Consider the following 15,748-nt stretch of genomic DNA (forward strand, 5'->3'; position numbering starts at 1 on the left):
GTCATTTCAGGTCATAAAGCTTTACCCATCTAAAAGCTGTGCAAAGATGTCATCCAGTGGTGCAACGATGAATGATTATTGAATCAATTGATAATTATTCATCATCTGGTAAGTGTTTGGACCTAAAATAGTCTTAATCCTATGAAAAAAACAAACAAATCAAAACTGATTCTGAAGGCATTTCCAAACTAGTACTGTACACACAATGTTGCCAGGCCTATTGTAATTGTGTGTGTGAAAGAATGTGCAGTAAGACTTTCAATGTCTGTCATGTGTAAAATATATGTTAGAAGGAGTGTTTAGTGGTGATCTGTGTTGTGTTTTTGTTCCAACTTTAAATCCCCCGGTGAGCAACCATCTTCCCATTCTTTGCATAAGTGAGCAAAGTTTCAGGGTGTGGCGCTGACTGCATCTGTGAGAACACACAAACACACATTCACATGCACACACACACACACACACACACACACACTTGTTCTAACTTGTAAAAGGCGCAGGAAAAAGTGGAAAATGAGAGAAAAGGTGATCAAAGGAGTAAAAAAGGTGCTGTAGTTGCAGGCCAAGATGAGCGGGAATGTCAATGGTTGCTGGGGCGAAGCAAGCGGCGGGCGCCCCCGTCCACATTCCTTCTCCCCCGCGCATGCACACGCCCTGTGACAGTGAAAAAAAGTTGGCCTCAGCAGCAAGAAGTTAAATCACGGAAAAGATATGTGCCGCTGCCTCATCTAGCACAGAGCAAAAAGAAGAAGGAGCTGCTGCGCTTATTGTCTTTTCTTCCTCGCTTCCTCAAATCTGAACGGTGAGTTTGGCTTTTTTTTTCCCCCCCTTCTTCCCCACCATATATGTTTTTTTTTTTTCCCCTGACAGTTTTAATTGTAGCTTCGATCTCGTAAATGTTGCATCGCTTTTTTCTTACGTGCTCATTGAACCATCTCGGCGGATCAGGTTATCCTCGGTGGTAAACGAACCCCTGTCCCTTTACACGTCCAGGGAAACCCAAGCCGTGTCACTGTGACTTATTCATGAGCCCCATGTCACTCCTGCCTCTGCTCATTGTGCGCGTTGTCAGCATTAGTTTGGGCTACATCTAAACACAGGGCCCCCCCTTCTCACAATATCCCCCCTTCATGTCTCCGTTACGCAGTTTTGGCACATGTGACCCGGATAATGGCGGTCAGATTTTGCGTCTTTCTTCTCCTTATCAGTGTTTTCTTATACTCAAGTGTGTTTTATGCATGGGTGATGTCAGGGCAGGGGAAGTGTAAGAGTCACACCTTTTTAATGCCGACAAAGCTCTTAGGGGTGCGAAAGTGTCTTAAATATCCTTTGGAACATGCACTTTACCCTCAAATAATAAAAAATAATAGTACCGCTCACTTTGAACTGATATTTAATGTTTTAAACATTGTGTTTTTAAACTTTTTTATGAGCTAAGGCACACTATTTTCTTTGGAAAAACCTTGAGGCACACCACTGTGGTTTTTTTTTTTTTTTTTTTTTTTTAAACACCGTATTAACAATATAAAGTCATTCTAATCAAAGTTTTATCAACAGGAATCAAATAAACCCCTTAATCTCTTGTCTCAAAGTATTGTACTGCCCCCCATTGGTAAAAAGTATTTATTTCATAATTATTCTGCAACACATGCTCTCACAGGCGACAACGGCACGTTATGTTTCCACAAATAAAGTCAAATTGGATTATTTCCTACGAAACACCTAAGTATATATCACAGAACACTACAGTGGCATAGTGGTTGAAAAACACTATTTTAAATAACCTGGCTGTATTATGTGAAGAGAAAGAATTATTTTACTTTGCTCTTTTAATGTGAGTCAGATGGAGTTCCAAACCTCCGAAAAACACAAAACAAAATGTATTGATACTCATTCACTGCCAGCCCACTGCCATCTATAGCTGTCAAATGGCAGTAAATGAGTGCAAGTAATAATTCTGACAGTCAATAAAGAATGAATTTATGGATCGAATTGCTGCATTTAATGTTTTTTTTCTTTGCTTTGACTTGCAAGCAAAAAAAAAAAAAAAATGAGATAATGGCACATTATGGCGGCAATGAAGTTGACGTGCTTCTCAACAAACAGCAGTTTGTCAGAGTGAACACAAACACACACATCGCTTCATGCACTTAATGCCACTCCCAGTTGCAGTTTACTGGCAAATTAAACCCTCGAAGGGTCTTTTCAACTTTGTGCTAATTAGGCATTGGGCGGTATCAGATTCTGACGGTATGATACCCTTGATCAAAAATACCACGGTATCGCAGTGTCGCGGTATTGACGTTACGGTGCAGTGTTTCGCTTCCTCTCTCTCTTTCAGTTAGCTCACTGCACGCTCGCAGCATACAGGCAACGGTCGCCTGATATTTTTTGAAAAGCCAAACTCTTTCCACACCTCCGACTTGGATGGGAGAAACGTTCGATTGGTTTATCACATAAAGCGCTCAGCGAAAGTAGCGTATGATAGCATGTGAGCCATGTTACCCGCGGTAGTTAGCCGGCCAAGCAGGAAGTGCAGCTGTTATGTGATTGGCCCCTGAAGCAGAGGAGGACTCACGTGATATGATCCACAATTGAGAAGAGGCTCCTACTGCGTGGTGGCTTTACTACATTTGCGATACGCTTTGTGTTTCATCAAAACCGAGTCTATCCAGACCTCCGGCCAAAGTGGAGATTTTCCCAATCGGCCGGTTTCGCGGTTGCGTGTAAACAGCTTTAACAGGAGATTTGCGTCATCGCGTTACTTTTTTTTTTCCCGCCAAAGATGCAGATACAGGAGGTGTCAGAGGCCGAGGTTCTTTATGATTGGACAGAATTTGGCGACACTACTGCCGCCAAGCGACCTGGCATGCTTGTCAATGAATGAAACCACACTGCAGGATTGGTGTCGCAGTGATTTCTGTAAAGGGACAGTGTGTGATATTTAGACCGTTTTTTCATTAAAAAGGAATAAATTAAAGGATTTTAAATGTCAAAAACCTTCAAAGAAATGTGTTCTTAAAGACCAGTATGAACAGTATGTTTTGAAAATACTTATAGGTCTAGTTATCATTAAATTATATTACGTGGAGGGTGGCACTTCTCCGGAGGCGGACATGTTTGTTAATAGCGACAGACAATGGTTAATGCAGCACCTGCAGCACCCCCTGCTGTCCATAATGAAAAATGGTCTAAATCTTACACACTGTACCTCTAAATAAACAAAGCAATATGGACTGTGGGTTTTTTGTATGAGACATTTGCAAATAATTATGAATGACCAACCTCGATATTTTATTTTTTTTATAATTAATTTAAACCTAAATATATTCTATGGGATATTAATTTGTGCAGTAAGAACCGCAGAGCTAAGTTAGCCAATGTCGTGACACACTGCCTGGAGCAACTTACCAACTTACTAACATACCAAGGCATTCGTGTCCATATATTATTTGGCACTGAAAGGTTTATTTTGAAGTTCTTTGGCCTACGCACCACGTTTGGGAGCGTGTTTTAGTATCATGCAGGCCAATAACGTGGAGCTCCTTCTCCTCTTGAACTTGATTGTTAAACAACCAAAAAAACAGCCAAAATATACATCTCATGCTGTGCAAGAAATTTATGCTGTTTTTTTTTGTTTGTTTCACAATCAAGTAAATGTAAGTATTGTTATATTGTTGGTTTGTATGTGTCTTTTAACTGTTTGTGTTTAAATATGCATTTCTTAAAGAGTAACGGCTCTGTGACACATGTACACCAACAATATCGCAATACTTACATTTATCCCCTATGAGCAATGGCTAGTATTTCTTTGTTCTTTTTTCTTTTATTTGTGGTTCCTTCTTTTTTCTTTTTGCTCTTTTTTTCTTTTTATCTCTCTTCTTTGCTGCTCTCATTCTTTCCTTTTTTATCCACTATGAAAAATGACTAGTGTTTTTTTATTTCTTTTTGTTCTTTCTATTTTCTTCATTTTTTCTCTTTCCCTCTTTCTTTCATCTTTTATTATATTGTTTATCCTCTATGCAAATTGGCGAGAATTTTTCTTTCTTTCTTTCTTTCTTTCTTTCTTTCTTTCTTTCTTTCTTTCTTTCTTTCTTTATTTCGATCAAAGCATTTGAAAGTCAAATATTGAAAATATTTGGGAATGTTTTCCTACCATGAATCATGTACTGCATATTGCACGTGTGTTTGTATTTGATAAGAATGAATAGTTTTCAAAATGGCGGAACTGACTGCGTTTTACGTTCAGTCATTAAATGTAGCACTTTTCTACATGTTAGTGTTCATGTTTTTTTTCCAAACAAAATATTGAGGTTAGTAGTTTGCCTTTGGGCGCTCCTAACCTGCTTTGCCTCAGAACTGGTTTCTACTTGTCCACCTTCGTCTCGCAAAGCCGACTCTACAATGTGACAGACACTGTGTCATGTACAACGCATGTATTTGTTTGCTTCTCCCCAGTCTTGTCTTCTCACACTCACTCGTGACATTCAAACAGTGTGGCATGACCAAAGTTTTGTTCAAACATTCAAACTGGGAGAGACATGCTTATGAAATACTTTTTGCCAGCTCCTATTAAATGGATAGAACTTTAAGTACCAACTGGACAAAGCAATAACCAAATACAAAAGTTCTGCTCGAACACTGTGTTCCAAAACGCTGCGCAGCCACTGATTTTTATTCATTTTGGATGCCAAAGAAATTTTTCCTGTAGGAACTAACTGTAATAGAAAAAATCCATTAACGGCCCAACTGCCACCATTGTAAAACTTTTTTTAGTTGGTTTTTTTAATGATCTTGTCATCCTAGTATCAAGTATGTTCGCTGTCAAATGAACCCAGTAGAGCACTCTAAACATGACTTATATGGAGGAGGCATAATAATTCTTCTCATTCATAACTATAAAATCCTAGTAGATAAAAGAAAGAAGGTCTTCAATTTACAATGCCAGTTCTTCTTAATTGCTTTGTATCTGTGGCCTCCAATTGTTTTCCCATTCAAATAAGTATATTATACAGTTAATTTGCCTGCTTCTGCATCATCATTGGTTAGATAAACAACCATCCTGTCTGATTTGCATACTTATTCAGGTTATGTCCTAAGATAGCTACTGTCCAAAAAGCTGCATGTGCACAGTTAAGGGCGTGGTCCACTTATTTGGCCATTTTCAGCATTAAAGTTAATATTTTATCAATGTTATTAACTTGATAACTACGTTATTTTTTATGTACAAATAATGCAAGTCAAAACGTTTTCTACTTATCGGCTGAAAACAAGATCGTCTGTGCTCGAGGCTCGAGTAACGATCACGGCTCAGCTGATGATCATGTGACATTCTGAGCTGCCATTGTTACCCGAGCATGCAGTTAACAAAAAATGTGTTTTTGAAAGTATTCATTGTACATGGAAAATAATTGTCATCAAATTAATTATAGGCAAATTAGCCTTTTTACTGCTCAATAAGTGGACTATCCCTAAACTGAGGTTTGAGGAAATAGAAGTATTTGTAAGTAAATTTTGACTTTTTTTTCCAGTTTTTATTTTGTCTTAAATACACTGTAATATTCAAAAGTATGGGGTGACTTGCAAATTTTCTTGTGTAAATAAAACAATTTGCTAACACGAACAATGTCCAGATTGCAAATTTCTGAGCATCTTCAGTTCAAAAGTTTTTTTTCCCGAAATATGTGACCCCAAACTTTTGAACGCTAGAGGAAATACCTTTTCCATGCATCACGTTTTTGTGATCTTTCACCCCCTTTCTCTGGTATCCAAGTGTTTTTTTTTTTTTTTCATTGAATTCCAAGTACAAGTCCGACCACAATATAAACCGGGCCTTGCTCAAGCCCAGTGAGTCACGCTTGAGGGCAAACCACGTGCTAATGTGCACACAAGAAGGCTGCCTCGTGCTTTTATTCAACTTTACTGCTGAGCCACTTTCTTTTCCTTCCAATTTGCTTGCAATTCTTCTAAACTGGTAGCAATCTGTCAGGAGTATTGACTGTATGGCCTACATAAACACATACAGTATATGTAAATTCACACACCAACCCCTCTACTGCCATGTTGGTGCTCCAAAGGTGCTGGGACAATTATAGTAAACTGTTAAATAATTGAAAAAATGATGGTGAACAGTAAGCTGATGACAGATGCTCACTAGTATGTTGGAAAAAGGCGTGGGTGTGTGCTTATTAGGGCTTCCATGAAACTCAATCCCGATGTGCATTGGGCCTCACTCACTCAGTAATTAGGCTAATGCAACCAAAGTCCTAATTGTTACTTCTTTGGATGTGTGTATGCATGTGTGTGTCTTTTGGGTGTGGACCAGCGCTTGTGTGTGTGCTCAGCGCAAGCATTGTGCTGTGACATCTGTGTCACATGGGAGAGTTATCTGCAGTTCCTAGGCAACAAAAACAACAACAAGATGGCTCCCAGCAGACAGCCAATCGTCATTGGCTAGGCTGTTTCCTGACAGTCTTTTCCTAGTCAATCAGTCAGTCAGCCTTTTTTTGTGGAAATCTTGCAGTGAGGCCCTCCACCGCACTGCAAGGATAATGATCAGCTCCGTATGGGCGGCTCGGAGTTGGATGCACGGCAGCTGTCTTCCAACCGCAGTTGGCTTCAAATAGTTCCGTTATAAATTTGGAGGATAGTCAATACTGGGCAAACTATGCAATACTAGTCAACGTAATAGTCAGTCGGAAAGCGCTGTTGTCTATCACCAGTTTATACTAATGCAGAGGTCATGTTTACAGTAAAAAAAACTTGAGCACCGTGCATAGCAAAAAAGAACAAAAATGATCTAAAAAAAAAAATCTTTGATCCCAATGACAAAATACTCTTATGACACTTATGAGGAAAAAAAAATCTGAATGATTGTCAGGACCTTTGAAAATTGAGACCTCAGGCTGGGAAAAGTTGACCAAGTGGGGTAATACTTTAAATAGGTCAACTAAAAATATTGGCTTCACATTTGAAAATGTTTGGACCTCCGTTTTCCAAAGAGACCTTTCTAGCAGACGTTTGCACTGTTGCATTCACTCTGTAATGTACATTATTGCCATCCACAGGACAGGAGTGGAATAGTACTGAGTATTTTTTTTCCACTTAGTTGCAGGCCATTTGAAAGCGCCAATAAGCAGGCTCCTCATAATGATAAGAATAATTCTCTGCTCAGCTTGGTTTTGTTTATATTTATTACACAACATGTCAGCAGCTCTGCTCTAAATAATTTTAATTGCATTTCGCAGCTTGTGTTATACAACATCTCGTCCCTATACAGGAAGAAAATATTCTCTGGCTGTGACAGGAAATTATGTAATCGAAAACACAGAGAAGAACAAAATGGAATCACATACAGTATTTTTTTTTTTTGTCTGTTCACCAGGACTAAAAGGGGTGTTCTCATAGTACTTTGGCTTCAGCCACATTCCAAAACAACGTTCATGTTTGGTTTATTTAAGACTTTAAATTGTCCGTGGGTGTGAGTATGACTCGCTGTTTATGATGATGATGTGATTGGCTGGCTGACGAGCAGACCAGGGTGTACTCCTCTTGCCCGAAGCCAGTTAGGATCACCTAACTGAAGATGTCTTCCTTATTGTGTGCTTCTGTGCAACCTTTCAAGATTGCAGATTCCGGGCGGGACTTGTGCAAAACTAATGTTGCACGTAATCTGCCTAGCAACAAGCGACTGCGCAGAACATAAATCCTAGCAATTCACGCCATCATTGCTCCTAGCTAACTTTCTATAAAATGCACTAGGACTGTGTACACATAAGCCAAGACCCTTTGTAACTTCCACTAACAACCCAGGTTAAACTTAGCTCCTCCAACTCAAAGCTCAAAGTTGAGATTCATCACTTCCACTTCTTTGACACCAATTCCTAATTAGACAATGCCTTGACAGCATCTTAGGCTGTTTCAAAATGGGAAAAAAAATGAAAGTGTGAATTTATCATGACTGGATATAAAATACAGTACATCTTAAGCATTAAAGTGTACAGTAGGTGCAAGGGAGGAGTGTCGTAACAGGCGGACAGTAGTGGGTAATCTGAGCCAGATGCGCCCCAAAGGCATCTTGGGGATCAGATGTCCTTCGCCAGAGATCACGGCCCCCATTGTGTTCACCTTTCTTTTTCCTCCTCCTTCTCTTCTTCCACCGCTCACTCATGAAGCACTATTCCCACCCCCTTCCTTGAGAATGCTGACATCACCTTTTTGCTGAAGACAAATGCCATTTAATTGCATTTTTGTTATTTGTAATGATAGAAAATGCGTTTTGTATATACTGGAAAAAAAAAACCCTTAAGATTGGATATTAAATGATTTGATCGTGCGTAAAATGACTCATCAGACAATAACAATTACGGTATATTGATTCCTATTTAATGTGATTGCTGTTTTCTGTAGAGATGGAGTCAGCCATCCAGACATTGGTGACCACATTTCTTAGTGCTACTAGAGGCAAAGAGAACATGGATGGGAAGTCCTTCCAGAAGATGGTAAAGAAACACCTTGGCAGCGTCATGGAGGTAAAAAAGCTCCCCTCTCAAGCAAAGACCTGACATTTTATAATAGGCACGTGAAGCAATAAACCATGATCAAATTTTGACTGGTGTTTCTGGTGGATCCAACAAGAAATCTACAACCGCTGCGTCCACTTTCTCCTGCTGTTGAGGGAGATTTGAGAATTGCTTCTAGTGTTGGTATCCCCAACTGGAACCCTTGAGCTTAACTCTGTCCGAAGATCAATCAGGACTGATCAATAATGGAATTAAAGTGTTTGAATTGACAAAAAAAAAACTAAAGCTTGGGTGTTTTTGCATCCAATTTAGATGGGCCAAGCCATGCATGCCCAAATCACTAAACCAAGTTGCCCATCAATCTCCCATCTCCATTTTTCCGCCTATCTCAATGCGATCTGTGAGCACTTGCTGCCGACAACGTGACACTCTAAAGCAGCCAGTGGACTATCGTAAGACAAGATGCATTTTCGCGGTGTAAACATCATTTACACTAACTGCAGGTTGCGATTGTGCCGGATAACCACTCTCCAACCAATTCATATATAATAGGGGAGGGGCTAGTCAGAGATCAGTTCTTTAGCCACGCCCCTCTGGAAAACTGAAACAGTGAAAAAAATAGAACCACTGCTGTTTCACCACAGTTGAAAGCTAAGTATTTTTCAGCCTTTGCATAGTTTTAGCAATAATCTTGAAATACCGTATTTATGATATATGCTGTAGTAAAAAACAAACAAAAAAAAAGTACATTTCTTGGTCTGAGGTGTGTAAAATTTCACTTTGACTGTTATTGTTTGTAATCTGAGGTCCAAAAGTACACCAATTCTTATTTTTCAATTTTTAAAGTTTTTAGCATCTGTTTGCTAGATTTTTTTCTACATTTCCTTGTTGTAATCTTGTGATACTAACCGTAGTTGTAATCACTTTGACCATAGTGAACTTTGCATACATCTTAACCCTAATTTCGCCTCAAACTCATCTTGTGATTTATCGCAGGACGCAAACAGCTCGGCAGCCATCAAGGAAATGCAAAACGGCCTGGATGAGAACAGGGACGGAAAGGTCAGCTTTCAGGAATACCTCACTCTGATTGGCTACATCGCCAAGGCGGTCAGCGAGAAGAAGAGCCCATCTAACGCGGCGGCGTCATAGACGGAGATGCGTTCGAGGCCACGCTGCTTTTTTTCCGTGCTATGTTTTATTCTACCCCACACAGTTACTGGCCCTTTTTTATCAAACCATCCTCGTAACATGCTAACGTCCATTTTGTATTCAAGGCTCCCTCCATGTTGAACTCCAAACATTGAAGAAGTTCCATGTCAATGATGCAATTAAAGCTTTATACTGACACCGCACTGATACGGCGTCATTTGTGTGTCCAAATGCGTTTGCCGAGGTTCCCCTGACGTGCGTGTAAAATTAGCAGCGTGCGGTTTCCCTAACGGACATCTAGTACTGCAACTAGATCCTAACGCACAAGAGATGTGCAGCCATTGTGCTTCATGCGCTGCTCTGCAACAATATACCTACACGCACACACAATGTGCGAACAAGTATTGCATGGAAAGACGTGTAATGATGGCACTGCAGTGCCAAATTTTAGACCACCTGAACTTGTTTTGTTTCAAAGTACTGTTTTTTGCAATGTGCTCTAAAATTGTCCACGTTATTACAGTGGCATACTTGTGTGTGACGCGCCTTATGTTTTTCAAAATAGAAACTACAATCAGTCGCTGCATCGGATATTTAAACACAAATGGTGCAGCAACACATGGAGAGAAGCGGTGTTTTGGGTGTTCTATAGAAGCTCAGTTCTTTTAATGCATATAAAAGTTTTAAAAAGACAAGATGAAATTGCTTCCTTATTATCTAGACCAATAACAGGATTTAGACTTGTGTGACAATTTTTCCTCTTTCCATAATTGTTCTCTGTTGTCATTAACTTGCACACCAGCATGATGTTTTATTGCATGCTGCAAAACCTGATTGTGCAACAGTCAGTTTAATGAAAATCCCAACTACCTCACATTAGAAGTCAGACTCAGTTGCCGCACCGGTTTGGTTGCAATGCAGTCGGTAGAGGATTGAAACATATATAGAATCACTGTTTACACCCATGCATGTATAAACATGTTCAGGGACGCCCAAAGTGGTTTTAAGCAACATCAATTTTTTACCCTTATTTTTTTTTCTTAAATTTAGACAACAAAGCCACGTTTGTAAATTGGATTGCACTATCTGGGCGAAATTTCAGCTCCCTGTCTTTTTTCAGTTTTTTCTTTGATGTGAAATGCCTTTGATGTAAATATCAAAGGGTTGGAGAATGGATTGGTCCTTTTGTTTACTTTTAGTTTTCAGTCAAGTACGAACTTGCCCGAGAAATTTTAGAGCAAATTTGAATCATGTATACTACAGTTCACTGGATTTACATTGTTCAAATAGCATAACTTTTGTTTTTGGTTCACGAATCATGATTTAGTTTGGATACTTGGCATCTTCTGGGGCCATTTCATGTGCTCTGTGATTGTAAATCACGCTTTCCTGGAAATGTGCCAATCCAAATGGACATTGAAAAAAGACTACAACAAAAAAAAAATACCAGCATTAAAGTAGAAATGAGCATTTTGACTTATAGTGTAAATCCAGAGGAAGACAGATTGTTGACACGAAAACCGCAAATAATTTGAGTGCATGCGGGCAGAGTGCGACAGCCAAGTTTGATGTCCTGCCATAAATTGTGGAGCTAATATCTCAGGTCCACAAGGTCACAAATGTCTGCACGATGTAATCTATTGATGTACGCTCCAATTCCCTTCACGCTTTTTGCAACAAATCTTTTCATTTGTGAATTTAAGGGGCACGACTCTCTCCCCCAAAACTCACTAAGCAGCACCTCCAGGAAACTCGGAAGAACCACTTCTACCAATTTTACGGGCTGACGTAAATCAATCATCATACCATCATGAGTTAGACTTCTGAAAGGCTGGAGAGGACCATTTAGGTACCTAGGGGTACACCTAAAGCAACGAACTTAACTGAATGGACACCACAAATATTTTGGACCAAAAGACACTGAATGTGAAGTTCCTCAGCAGCTCCTTCAGGGCCAGACTTTGTTCAAGAAGTCCCCGTTTAGCTTATCCAATTATCTTAATCCCGTTTTGTCCACGTTTGAGGTGGTGTTAGCTTAAATGTAACATATAGCAGGTGTCTGAACAAAGGAGATGGAGGAGGAGGAAGAGAGGAGTGACATGTGGAAGGAGGATGGGTGGAGTGATTGGGGTGTATTTAAAACGGGGTGCTGCTCGTCTTGCTCATCAGTTCGCTCTCTGTGTGCACCTGAGCCTTCGGCCGTCCCTCATCTTCCACTCAGGTAAAGAACATGTTCGCTTTCTGAGCAGGAGGACTTATTTCAAACTTGAGAATGCAACGATTTGTCTGATAGGATGTATAGCAAAAATGTTAGCCTTTTGAGGAACAGGTATTTTCTATTTAAAAACGTCATTTGGCACAGAAATGATTTATATTTAATACTCATTATGTTTTGGGATTCAGCAAATTCTCTGGGTACATTTCCAGATTAATGGAGGAAGTAAAAAAAAAAAAAATCACCTTAATCAGTTGTAATTCTTATCACGAAAGTTCGCTGTGAGAAAATTTGCAAATTAACCGAGAAAAATCAGCTTAATCCAACACCCACCAGTTGAAGAATTAACTTGAAAACTTTCCAAATTCAATTTTTTTTTACCCTTTTCAAAATTCCATAAAGAAATGGGGATTTTATTTTTTTCTCCAATCATTAACGGTTACCATATTTGGCCTGGCACACTGATTCTGATCTGAAAATGTTCCACTTCTTACGTGTTAGAAAGGCTACAATTTTCTTGAGAAAATGACCCAATGATAGGGGAATTTTTTTTTAAATTGCATCAAATAATCCATTTTCCAACCAAGATCATTCTAACTCCAAATTATTGACCATTAACAATAAATGACTTTTTTTTTCCTCAGTAAACGTCAAAATGTTTATCGCTTTAAAAATATATTTTTTGAAACGATCCACAATATTCATTACAAATGTTTGAAAATGAATGATCACTGTATGTTTGTTTAAAGCTCATCTGCAAATATTTTCAATAAATGTAAACAATTCTTAAATTGCTAAGCATTGCAAAAAGTCTTCAAATTCCTTGAAAAACATCCAAATAAATGCAGAAATTTGTGAAATTTCTCCCACAAATCCACGTTTTTCAAATGGGAAAACAGTCTCCAGCCTTTCAGTCATAAACAATTGCTACCCAAATTTTATTTGGAATAAATTCTGCGAATCAGTCTTGTTTGTGGAATTGCGTCGTCATCGAAATCCCTCCGAAGTTTGGCCGCCGCCCATCCCCGCTCTATCCGGCTTCCTGGGTTGCACGAGCAGCTTTGGGTTTCGGGCCTTATCGGCCGGCTCACATGTCCGGCTGGACGCCAGAGGTCCAAAGCGTGGAATCAGATGAAGCGGAGCGGAATCCTAAAGACGGAGGAAACACTGGCGATGAGGAAACAGAGCGCAGTTGACACCAAAACGCTTTCGGGGCTTCCCCCTCTGCTTCTTAATGACGCTTGACCCTCCCTGCGGCGCAACTCTAATAATCTTTCCATGACGACTGGCGTGCGTGTGTGTGTGTGCGTGTGTGTGTGTGTGCGCGCTGTGTCCAATCTGCAGCATGTCTCTGCCCGACCCCGAGAACGCTTCTACTCTGGAGAACGCCATGCAGCTCATGATCCAGACCTTCCACAAGTATTCCGGCAACGAGGGAGACAAATACACGCTGAGCAAGGCCGAGCTCAAGGAGATGCTCACCACCGAGCTGGGAAACTACCTCGGGGTAAACGGGAGTCAAATGACTGTGACGCCTTGTCAGTCAAGCCTTCTGTGTGTGGAAGGCATTTCTTTTTTCATTTATTAAAAAAAAAAAAAACTGCCCTTCCAACCAAAACAATTTAAAAAGGTCCGCTAGCTTAAATGCTAATTGGGCCTGTAATCATTTTGTACGTTTTAAACGTTTCCTTTTCTAATTCATGAAAGTCATAGATTTTCAATCAGTTAACTTGTAACCTTGACTTTAATAGTCAAGAGCTAGCGTCTTCCAATTCTATTCACACAGAAAGCAATGGTGCTGCCTATGACCGCCTGAAACATTTCCTAGCTAGCTAGCTAATGCCTAGCTAACATAAACAGTGAGCTAAATTTTTGTTCAGCTACAAAGACGAGTGGTAACAGTTAACCTAAACCAGATTTAATCGAGCTATTTACTAAATATATTCCTGTGAGCTATTGAGCTATCCAGTATATTTTAGATGCTAATGCTTCTCAATATTTTTTTGCAAGCCTCCACCCAATGGAGAAAACATTTCATGCCCCCCCCATCATTGTGGTAAATATAAATAAAATTCTTATCTATAAAAAACATTAACAAAAACATTAACAAACGAAAAAAGCAATATAAATTAACTTTAAACAAATGCTAACTTCTTAAAGGCTTTGTTCAGCTTACAGGTTAGTCCGAAAGAGAAAAACATAAGTGCAGCCAAGTTCCTGAAATTAAAAAAAAAATATCAATCCTTATTTAAACTAGGAAAATGTATGACCAGCTCAACCATTTAATACTAAAAAAACAATAAATAATATTTTGATGCTGGAAAAAAATAAAAACAATAAATGTATATTGATCTTAAACAATAACACCGTAGCACTAAATCTTAAACACGTTATTCTGAAGCAAACGAAATTAAACATTGTGCTGATGTGTTTTCCTCTAAATCACAATCATTAATGTGATTTAGAAAAAAAAGGGTTGACAGCAATAACAAAAGTTTATGCGCAGACTTTAATAATGTAATTGCTACTACACCACCTGGTGCCATGGATGAGTAAATACACTTCACACGGCAAACGCAAAGCCAGTTCTCTGCTTTACTGTCGGTATATCATCGGAAGGCACCATGTTTCAGTGAAAAATAAAAATAAAAAACGTTAAAAATGGCCTAGAAACGCCTAATAATGCAAATAAGGATAACGGAACGGTGTATCATGCTTGAACTAAATGAATTTAAATGGGTAAGGGTTTAAAAGATTTCTATCTATGCAGAACGCCCAAGATAAGGCCGCAGTGGATAAGGTCATGGGCGAACTGGATTCCAACGGTGACGGCGAGGTGGATTTTACAGAGTTCATCATCCTGGTGGGTGCCCTCACCGTGGCCTGCAACACCTTCTTCCTGGAGTTCAACGAAAAGCCAGGGAAAAAGTGAACACTGCACATGTCTAAAAGTGATTTGAGTGGCGGCTTTTGTGTCCCTTTAAATTCATGTTTACATCGGTCTTTTGTTTCTGCTCGCGCATTTTGTATGCTATGGAATCCTCCCCTGGAAAGGATAAATGTGATCTTTGTTCAAAGCATCCTGTCGTACGTGTCATCTGTTGGCATTGAAATGGCCGCTAGGTGGCACTATGCCGCCCCGGAACGAGTGACTTGTACACACTACGCTCAAAAGTTTTCACACCTTTTCCTATTCAGCCGCATGAATGCTGGCGAAATTTTCAAAAGAACGAAAGAAATATTTTACAGCCAAGCCTTAATTGTTTTAAATCTCAACGGTGGAAAAATGACTGTGTATGTGTCATAGTATGAAAAAGGAAGCAGAAGCAGCCTCAGTATTAGAAAGCCAGGAAACTGTTCTTTCTTTCCATCCTGTGGCAGAGGATTAATGGAGAATGTGGGAAAATCCCCCAAAGAGACTCCAGTATACAGTAGCAATCGAGATTGAACGTTTTCTTTATGATATAAATTATAATGAGACTGGAAGGACCCATTAGGAAATGTGTCAATGCATTGTATTCACACACAAAAAAATAGTGTCCTGCTGGGCACCCTCCGGTTGTTTATGATCCAGGATGTGTAAATCAGAACAATGAGTTTGCAAAAAGGTCGGCAACAGTTTACATTGGTTTCGTTGATTTGTTTCCTTTTACAGCGGGATACGCAAACCATGGGGCTTAATTTGATTATTTTTTTTCACCATTATGATCAAAGTCAGCAAAAACCTGCTCAGTGCATTCCCAAGAATTATTTTGATTATGCATACACATGATGATGTCTGTATATATGTTTTTATGCTGCAAATGGCTATAGTGACCATTATAGGGTGTAGCATGCAAACAGGCCACACAGAGACACGCCG

The 15,748-nt window shown here is 39.5% G+C and overlaps 2 protein-coding genes across 2 annotated transcripts; both read left to right on the forward strand.

The window, feature by feature from the left end:
• Positions 1 to 485: 485 nt before the first annotated feature.
• On the forward strand, positions 486 to 9,874 carry LOC148425289 (protein S100-A13-like). Its single transcript, XM_088410922.1, has 3 exons — positions 486 to 799; positions 8,407 to 8,528; positions 9,516 to 9,874. Exons 2-3 carry the CDS (start codon positions 8,409 to 8,411, stop codon positions 9,669 to 9,671), a joined length of 276 nt encoding a protein of 91 aa, XP_088267048.1. The 5' UTR covers positions 486 to 799; positions 8,407 to 8,408; the 3' UTR covers positions 9,672 to 9,874.
• Positions 9,875 to 11,853: 1,979 nt separating this feature from the next.
• LOC148425290 (protein S100-A1-like) lies at positions 11,854 to 14,966 on the forward strand. The gene is made up of 3 exons (XM_088411903.1): positions 11,854 to 11,892; positions 13,231 to 13,393; positions 14,657 to 14,966. The coding sequence occupies exons 2-3, from the start codon at positions 13,232 to 13,234 to the stop codon at positions 14,816 to 14,818; spliced, it is 324 nt and encodes a 107-aa protein (XP_088268029.1). The 5' UTR covers positions 11,854 to 11,892; position 13,231; the 3' UTR covers positions 14,819 to 14,966.
• The last annotated feature ends 782 nt before the right edge of the window (positions 14,967 to 15,748 follow it).

This window comes from Hippichthys cyanospilos, chromosome 3 (assembly GCF_059441005.1).
Source record: "Hippichthys cyanospilos isolate Australia breed blue-spotted pipefish chromosome 3, RoL_Hcya_1.0, whole genome shotgun sequence".
Lineage (NCBI taxonomy): Eukaryota > Metazoa > Chordata > Actinopteri > Syngnathiformes > Syngnathidae > Hippichthys > Hippichthys cyanospilos.

Bases quoted from the DNA above. Each gene is read 5' to 3' on its own strand.
- LOC148425289 (XM_088410922.1), top strand. From the start codon at position 8,409: ATGGAGTCAGCCATCCAGACATTGGTGACCACATTTCTTAGTGCTACT. The intron at 8,529-9,515 runs GTAAAAAAGCTC...GATTTATCGCAG, and splicing joins ACCTTGGCAGCGTCATGGAG to GACGCAAACAGCTCGGCAGC.
- LOC148425290 (XM_088411903.1), top strand. From the start codon at position 13,232: ATGTCTCTGCCCGACCCCGAGAACGCTTCTACTCTGGAGAACGCCATG. The intron at 13,394-14,656 runs GTAAACGGGAGT...CTATCTATGCAG, and splicing joins AGCTGGGAAACTACCTCGGG to AACGCCCAAGATAAGGCCGC.